The 8,338-nt window shown below is 40.6% G+C and overlaps 1 protein-coding gene across 1 annotated transcript in view; it reads left to right on the forward strand.

The window, feature by feature from the left end:
- The window catches only part of rab23 (RAB23, member RAS oncogene family), a 28,331-nt gene extending 20,465 nt beyond the window's left edge, over nucleotides 1-7,866 (forward strand). Inside the window, exons 6-7 of the mRNA XM_028820303.2 lie at nucleotides 2,631-2,723; nucleotides 5,974-7,866. Coding sequence (XP_028676136.1) covers nucleotides 2,631-2,723; nucleotides 5,974-6,113 — 233 coding nt within the window. The 3' untranslated portion in view covers nucleotides 6,114-7,866. The remainder of the gene's footprint in view (nucleotides 1-2,630; nucleotides 2,724-5,973) is intronic.
- Nucleotides 7,867-8,338: the final 472 nt, after the last annotated feature.

An 8,338-nucleotide genomic window follows, 5' to 3' on the forward strand; every position in this document is an offset into this window, starting at 1 on the left:
TTCTGGATGAATGCTTACCATATGAGTTTTGAGCTTCTGGATTTATTAACAGTTGGGAATGCTGCAGACTGACAGCATGACTTACCTGCTTTTTTTCTCTCACCGGCAGTTGAAAGTGACTGCCCTAAAAGTCAATGCCTTACCTGACTTTTGTGGAGCAGCAGTTGAGAAATGCTGCTGTAGAGCAAGGTTACAACTATACTCCTTTGTGTGTGTGTCTCTGTTAACGATGGCATATGGTTCTAAACCATGTTGACGTAATTTATTAAGGGGGCAGGGGCAGGCACGCGTCTCTGTGTCTGATGTCATTTTTTGGATACAAGGTGCCGTGTCTATCACTGCATTCCTTGCACAGTGTGCGGCTAAAGCCTAGGAGCACACCAGCAGCAGCATGCAGGGATGTGCCTTTGTGTTATTTTCACTGTGATGATGAGTCAAGTATACACCTGACCTGACGTAACCTACCCTAACCAAACATTACCATAATACATTCATCACCTAAATTAATAATTATTGAAGTGCAGTAATAATTAATCAATAACAATACTGTATCATGACTGCTTAGGACAGCATTTCTACACTGTTCAATTTATCACATCCTATTGAAGTGTTGGCGTTAACTGAGCTGTGACCGTATTTCACTTGGATTATCTTGCACTTGCATTGTTCTGCTGTCCATGCTCTGGGCAGCACTCTTGGGTAAAGAGCTTTCTGCTCTCTTCGAAGCCTGTCTGATGTATTATCATCATCCTCACATCAATTTCTGTTCGTTTTAGATGTCAATCTACATGTCAGTATCCACACCCACTGAGATTTATTTCGATTTCTGAGGCCCTACTGTTTGGTGCACCTTTTTTTTTTTTTTTTTTTTTTCTCTTTCACATCAGCCAATCAAAACACAGATTAGAGTACAGTTAACTAGCCTATTTTTTATAAAGTCTTTATTTAAAGTCTGTGCAAAAAACTTTGTTTTTAATGTTTATGTAACGTGTGGGATCAAAATATGAGGGCCAAAGCTGAGCTCTGACATAATTTGGGCATTGTGCACACCCAGAATAATCTGTAGACCAGTATAGTTGTTGGAGATAGTGAAGGGTGCCATTCTTTGGCAGGTTTCAGGCCTACTGTGTTGAGGTCAAAGCCGGTACATACTGAAAAGCTGAGTGGTCCTGGTATGGACAATAGGGCGTCACTAATGTACCTTTTAACCCAACAGACAAACATGCAGGACACAGGGTAAAAGCACCAAGAAGTTGTTAATTATTTCCTTCTTAAACCGTGCCATCCCAGCACCACAGCCACAATAAATGGGCAAGTAATTAAGCACAAATACACAATATTCTCTTTCTCCTCCACACCTCCTAGTAAGCTTTGTACACCTCCACGTGACTCTGGCTCGCTTGGTGGGTCTCCACCCGTTCCTTCATATAGTCCTTGACCTGGAAGTGCTTCTGTTCTTCCTCCCACGTGACTTGCCACACTTCTGGGTCAGATGTAGAATTAAAGGTTCTTTAATCGGCTATAAGAGAAATGTGACTCCCCAGGTCCCTCCACGGCACCCAGCAGGGCTGAGATACCGAACTGCCAGTCTCAGGATGCCCTGTGGGAATCTGGGGCACCGCTACACTCCAGGGGAGCTGCCATCTAGCATCTTGGGGGAAGATAGTGTCCAAAAGTAGCAGCCTTCCCCCATCCTTCCATTCCCGGGGCGTGCCGGCAGTCTCTTACACTGGACATCGTGTGATGAAGCGTTTCTGTCCCGATTGGCAGTGGGAGCTTTCAGGGATAGGATGCAACCTTAGAGTTGTCACATTCAGTGGTAAATTCAGTCTTAGTCACACTCGGTCATGGCCATCATAGTGATGCATCGTCACTGAGATGTGGGCAATGTCGGTCCTGGAGAGCTGCATGTTTTTGTTCCAACCCCGTTTCTTAATGAGAAGTCAATTATTGCTGATGAAGAAGCACTTACTGCTCAAGTGACATTTTGATGGTTCATTTAGTGGTCTGGCTTGTTAAGGTTCCCCACCTTTAATTGCTTATTTCAATCTTAAACTGCTGCATTCACTATTTTTTAATGCAATAAGATGTAAATGACAAGACAGTCAGCAGTTTTTTTTTTTTCTTTCTTTCTTTCTTTCCCCCATTTACATCCGTTTGATTTAATAAAACAGACTGAAGATTATCCATTTTAGGCTTCAAATCATTTTGGAGGATATCAAAATCTACAATATAAGAACCTAACATTGCAGACTAACAAGCCATAAAATTAAATAAGGTCTGAGATTGGCAAAGATTGGTTTCTAATTAAGGAATTGGGTTGGAACGAAAACCTGCAGCCACTGCGGCCCTCCAGGACCGACACTGCCCACCCTGAGCTGGAGTAACATTGGTTAATCTGCTGTCTGTCTCTGTGTTTTTTATTTTAAGGAGATATACTTTGTCCTTTTTTTATCAACACACATTAAAGGCTTTGGTTCTTGTATTTGTATGTGGGGGAAAAAATGCTTTTGAAAGTTAAAACCATTTCAAGATTTGAGTGTCTGTGTCTGCCCTACTTGTAATTATGAAGACTTCAATTTTTTTTTTTTATTCTTCTAAACATCTGAAACTTTTTATTTTTCGCTTAGTGTTTAAGTACTTGGCAGACAAGTACCTTCAGCGACTGAAACGGCAAACGGCAGAAGAGCCTGAAATAGTTCACTCAACCAGCAATAAAATTGGTAAGTGTATTTCATATTCTGTGTTGGTTAGCAGTTACAGCTGTGAGCTTTACAAACTCAGGGCTACCTGTTGACATGTGGACCTAAAGCCAACAGCTCACTACACACGTTCTAGTCGGTGACCAAGTCAGACTTAATAACTGCAATTGCTGGGTCTTGTTGCTTTGAGGATTGCAAATCACAGTACTGGGAATTGCAGGGAGTGGCAGATTACACGATTCTCTCGGAGAAGATTTTTCAGCCCAGTTTCAAATTGCCAAACTACCACAAGGTTGATCACGGCCAATTTTAATGTGCTGGCACTGTGTATGAAGGTCTTCCAGGTATGGCGACTGCAGTCACAGCCCTTTTATTTTTGTTTTTAAATTCTGTCACGTGGGACAAACATGAGCCATCAGACGGATGAGCCTCTTTTCTGTTTGTGCGGTTCAAAGCATCTGCATTTCTTTTTTTGCCTCCAGGCCAAGCACTCCTTGGGTGCCAGCTGTTGTGCGCACACACACAAGCCCACCCTTACAACTTAAGAAACAAAGTTGTACTGCCACAGACTGGTCTGATTTGAGTTACTGGGGATGCCAAACTACATGACTAAGTGTAAGGAGAGCAAGCTTCAACTAATACCCCCGGACTCCTACCCCCCCGAATCTCTCTGTTAATGAGGTCTGCGATTGCAAATCACTGGAAAAGTCGTGTTAATGTGACATTGTCTTTTGGTTTTAGCTGACCAAACACGCTTAGCAGCCTGAGTGGCCTCCTTTTGTTTATCTAACTTATACTTTTGAGCTGTCCCCTTTAAAACAAGTATTCTTTTTGATTTTTATTGTAATCCATACATTCCATCCAAATAGATCAATTTTTATAAAAGTAGGTTCAAAAACAAATCAACCCCCACCCCTGAGAAAGAGACCATGGCCAGCAGAGTAAAACTTAAAGCTAGTAAAAATAAGTAGATAGATGAGTTAATAAGTGAATAAAGATAAATGGAGAAGAAAAAGAAATGGGAAGAGAATTTGCTTCCTCAGTGCTTTTAAAAATTATTCTAAAATATTATTGATCAGATCCTGCCAGGTTTTGAAAAAGTTCTGCACAGATCCTCTAACTGAAAATTTGATTTTTTTCCAGTTTCAAATAGTTTATAACATCAGTTACCCACTGACTTAGAATGGGAGAGTTAGGGTTCTTCCAGTTGAGCAAAAGAAGTCTAGCTCCGTATGTGCAAAGCATACAATTATTCGTCTCAGAGTTGTATATCGAGCACATCTGTCTCATTTTAAAATTATCCAAAATGTTCCCGGGGAAAATCCAACCTGCGAACGCTGCAATCAAGTTTCAACCTGACTGGGCCACGTGTTCTGGGTGGGTACCAAAGTAACATCATTCTGGATCAAAATCTTTTAAATGACTTTCAGAGAGCCTCTGTGTCACACTCCTTCCTAATCCACTAACAGCTGTGTTTGGTGGGCTCACAGGTGGTCTTAAAGTGGAGAAGGAAAAACAAACTGGGATCACCTTTACTACACTATTGGCATGTAAACCAAGTATTCAGAGTATACGCTGTGGCACACATTCATCACTTTTTATCCCTGCTTTTAAAATGCCACACCTACCAAAAAACAAAAGACCCCCTCTACAGAGCATTAATGTAGCAGAAAGTGGCGATGGTAACTTGAACACGAAGAAGAAGGCTGAAGCCATTTATACCAACCTTGTGTGTTTGCCATTCAATAAACCTCATGATGTTTGCTGTGATAGCCACTTACCAGTTTAGCTAATGGATTATCTCTTTGGGTCACACACATGTACAGTGCCTTCAGAAAGCATTCATTTATTTTTTTTAACATTTTTGCTATGTTGCAGCCTGGTGCTAAAATCATTTTAATTTATGTTTACTTTACCAAGCAACATTTAATATCCCAGAAAGGATTTTAGGAATTTTGCAAATTTTATTAAACGGCTTAAATATCCCATTGACACAAGTGTTCAGACTGTCTGCCTTGTCTCTGGTGTATCCCATTCTATTGATCAGCATTGAGATATTTCTACACCTTCTATTGGAGTCCACCTGTGATCCATTCAGATGATTGTACTGTCCAGGAAAGATACACACCTGTCTGTAGAAGATCCTACAGCTGAGCAGCAACCAGCAAGCCATGAGGTCCAAGGAACTGCCTGCCGAACTCAGAGACAGGACTGGGACGAGTCATAGATCTGGGGAAGGCTACAATACATTTTCTGCAGCATTGAAGATCCCCAAGAACACAGTGGCTAAACAACCACGGTGTTCCTCGAGCCAAACTGAGCAATCATTGAAGGGCCTACGTAAGAGAGACAACCAAGAACCTGGCTGGGGAGGCAGGAGAAACTACCAGATGGATAATCACCATGCTGGGCCACATAGAAGCCTTTCCCAAGAATAAAAGAAAATGCCCATGCAGGCCCAGTTAAAGCAAAAAAGGCACTAAAAGGTCTCAGATTGTGGGGAAACAAAACCCGAGTGGTGATTTTCATGTCTGGAAGAAACCAGGCCCCACTCATCAACCATGCCACTACCATTCCAACAGTAAAGCCTGGTGGTGAGAGCAACATGATTTTTGGGGTTGTTTTTAGAGACTAGAAGGTGGTCAAGGGGAAAGCTGAACAGAGCAAAATACGGAAATCTCCTTTAGGAAAACCTGGACCTTGAACTGGGCTGAAAGTTTGCCTTCCAACAGGTCAAGAACCCCAAGCACAAAACAAAGACCACACAGGTATGACTGAGGAGGTAACTCTCTTAATGGCCATGAGTGCCCAGCAAGAACCCAGGCTTGAACTCAATCAAACGTGTCTGGAAAGACCACCGACAGTCTCCATCCAACCTTACAGAGCTTGAGAAGATTGGCTGAAAATCTCCAAATGCAGGTGTGTGAAGCTTGTGATGTCCGACTTGAGAAGACTCCAGGCCATCAAAAGATCTCAATACTTGTGCTAATGTGAGATTTCAGGTTTTTATTTTTAATAAATATGTGATCATTTGTAAAGTCCTGTTTTTGTTTTGCCATTCTGTGATATTGGGTGCTGTGTGATGTGTTCTGTGTAGGGGTGGTAAGCTGAAGTGATTTTAGCACAAGGCTGCAACACAACAAACCGTGAAACAAGTGAAGGTGCCTGAATTCCGTCTGAAGGCACTGCAGTTAGAGGCGAGCTGCTCCTTTTTATTTTTTTAGTTGCTGGTTTTTAACAGACGACACTTTTTGTTTCCTTTCAATACCAGGTGTGTTTCACTCGCCAATTGGAAGTCAAGAATGTCAAAATTACAGCAACTTTAATGGCGGAGAAGTCATTAATCTTCGACCCAATAAACAGAGGACCAAGAAAAATAAAAGCCCTTTCGGCAGCTGCAGCCTTCTTTAGATTTCTTTTTTTCCTTTGCAAAAATAATTGTGGCCTCCGTGATGCTTCTGGGACATAACGGCTACTCCTCTGTGTCGGGGAAACTCGCCAACTTTCTGCTGCTGGTTTAGGAAGCTTTATCTGTGACTCCAGTGAGCACTCGTCCTATAGCCATTCTACCTGCGCTTTTAAGTTGTGTGTTTTTCTCCTCTGTGTTACTCCACATGTTCTTCACTTGACTCTTCAAACTTAACTCGCTCAGCACCATTTTACCTTAAAGAAAACACAAAATCGTTACAACGAGAACATCCATATGAATAATAATTGGTGTTGGCAGTTAATATAAAGTGCTTTACTTAGGTTTGTTTAATCCCACCTCATATTCCATACCGCATCAATGGTTTTATTTTGCTGTTTTGTGAAGCCGATGAATGTATATGGCTGACTTCTTAAATGTACGCAGTGCCAAATCAGTCTGGCCTTTGCCTCCATCTTCAGTTTGTGACACACATGTCATGTAAATTTTTCCTCTGTCATTCCCGTCATCGATTTTTTTCTGACGTTTTTAGTTATGCGGTATTTTTGTCGGCACATAAAACATTGCAATTAATCTGCAGCACTGTTTTGATTAAAGTAGATATTTGGATGTTTGTGTATTGCATATTGCAGTATATGAAGTTTCTACAGTGCAATATTTTCCTTTAGTATGAAAAGGGTGGCCATTTTTTATTTCAATCTAATTCTGGGGCTGTGATTTTTTTCATGCAGCTTTACCAGCTAAATAAGAAATGTCTATTTGGGAACTGGCAAAAATAATTAAAAAAGCATCTTACAGGAAAACTGACCTAACATCAAGATATTTGATGATTTAAATCTTGTAATTGAGCTTTAAAAACACGTTGAATTCAGCATCTGTGTACACCACCTTAAGCTGATAGTAACACTACTACTTGTTACGTCATCTTTTGCGGTTTGCAAGTTCCAAAAACATGACTAGGAATATTTGTAAAATGCCTTGTAAAATACATAAGCACACTGACGGGGGTCCAGCACCCCAACACTTGAACAGGGCAGCAGGGTGAACAGACAGCCAGGCCTTAAAGACACCTTTAGATGGGCTGTTTGTGGACACGTGTGACGCGTACGGAGCAGGCCACCGACACTCCTAACAGACTTTAAAAACCTCTTAACTGCATGATCGACCTTAAACATTGCGTTGGGTTACCTTTTTGTTTTATTTAGTGGTTGTAACAATAAAATATTTAATTATGAGTATTTTGCATTTTTAAAGCTGAATATGTACTGACCAAGCGTCCAACCTTATTTTTTTTCCTAATTCTTTTAATGTTAACCATTATGATCCAACTACTAATTTTTCAGTTGTCTTCTGCACATACAAAAAAAAGTGTTTAATATGTCTTAAGTCGTACACTAATTTTTTGCCATTGTGTTTTCTTGCAATGTACTTTAATATACAAATTGTAAACTATTGACAATGACATTTTATTTTTTAATAAAAATAGAAATGTTTGATTTTAAGTGAATGCTGAATGTACCTTTTACATAAAAAAACAAAACAAATTGCTTTCTATTGTACAGTGGACACAATAGAAATGTATGAAATATCCAATGTTAACTCCTTGTAGCTAAATAAAGAAATTGGGAGGGGGACATGCTGTGTATCGAGATGTGCCACACACCAGCCCAGATTGGACTCTCTTTGTAACTCGGCAACTGTACGTTCTGTGTAATTTAATAAATCATTTAAAACCAGCCTACTGCAGAGCAGACCTGAGATTTTTAAGGGTACAGAGTGGTGTAGGAAGCCTCCACAGCATGGCCTTGTGTCTGTCTAGTACTGGCAGGTGGACCCCTTTCCTGGGGGGTGTCAGGAGTGGCTTTGTGTTTCATGCTGTTCTTATTCACCAGTACAAATGCACAGCTGTTCCACCTAAGCTTTCTTCTCAAAGCTTCATAATGTACTTTAACATTTTGATTTTTGTTACATTGACCACCCATACAGATGCTCCAAAAAAAGTGTCACTGCGCCCCGTTGATGTTCTTGGTCTAGTTCACTACTGACACTGTGTGAACCTGAGTAAGTCACTTCACTTCAAAAACCCAAAGAACTGTAACTAATTTTATACAGAATGTTGTAAGTCACTTTGAATAAAGGCATCAGCCAAATATTTGGGATAAGTCCTAATAATCTCCTCTGTAAAATATGACCTTCCTGACACTCCAAT

The sequence above is a fragment of the Erpetoichthys calabaricus genome, chromosome 15 (assembly GCF_900747795.2).
Source record: "Erpetoichthys calabaricus chromosome 15, fErpCal1.3, whole genome shotgun sequence".
Classification (NCBI taxonomy): domain Eukaryota; kingdom Metazoa; phylum Chordata; class Cladistia; order Polypteriformes; family Polypteridae; genus Erpetoichthys; species Erpetoichthys calabaricus.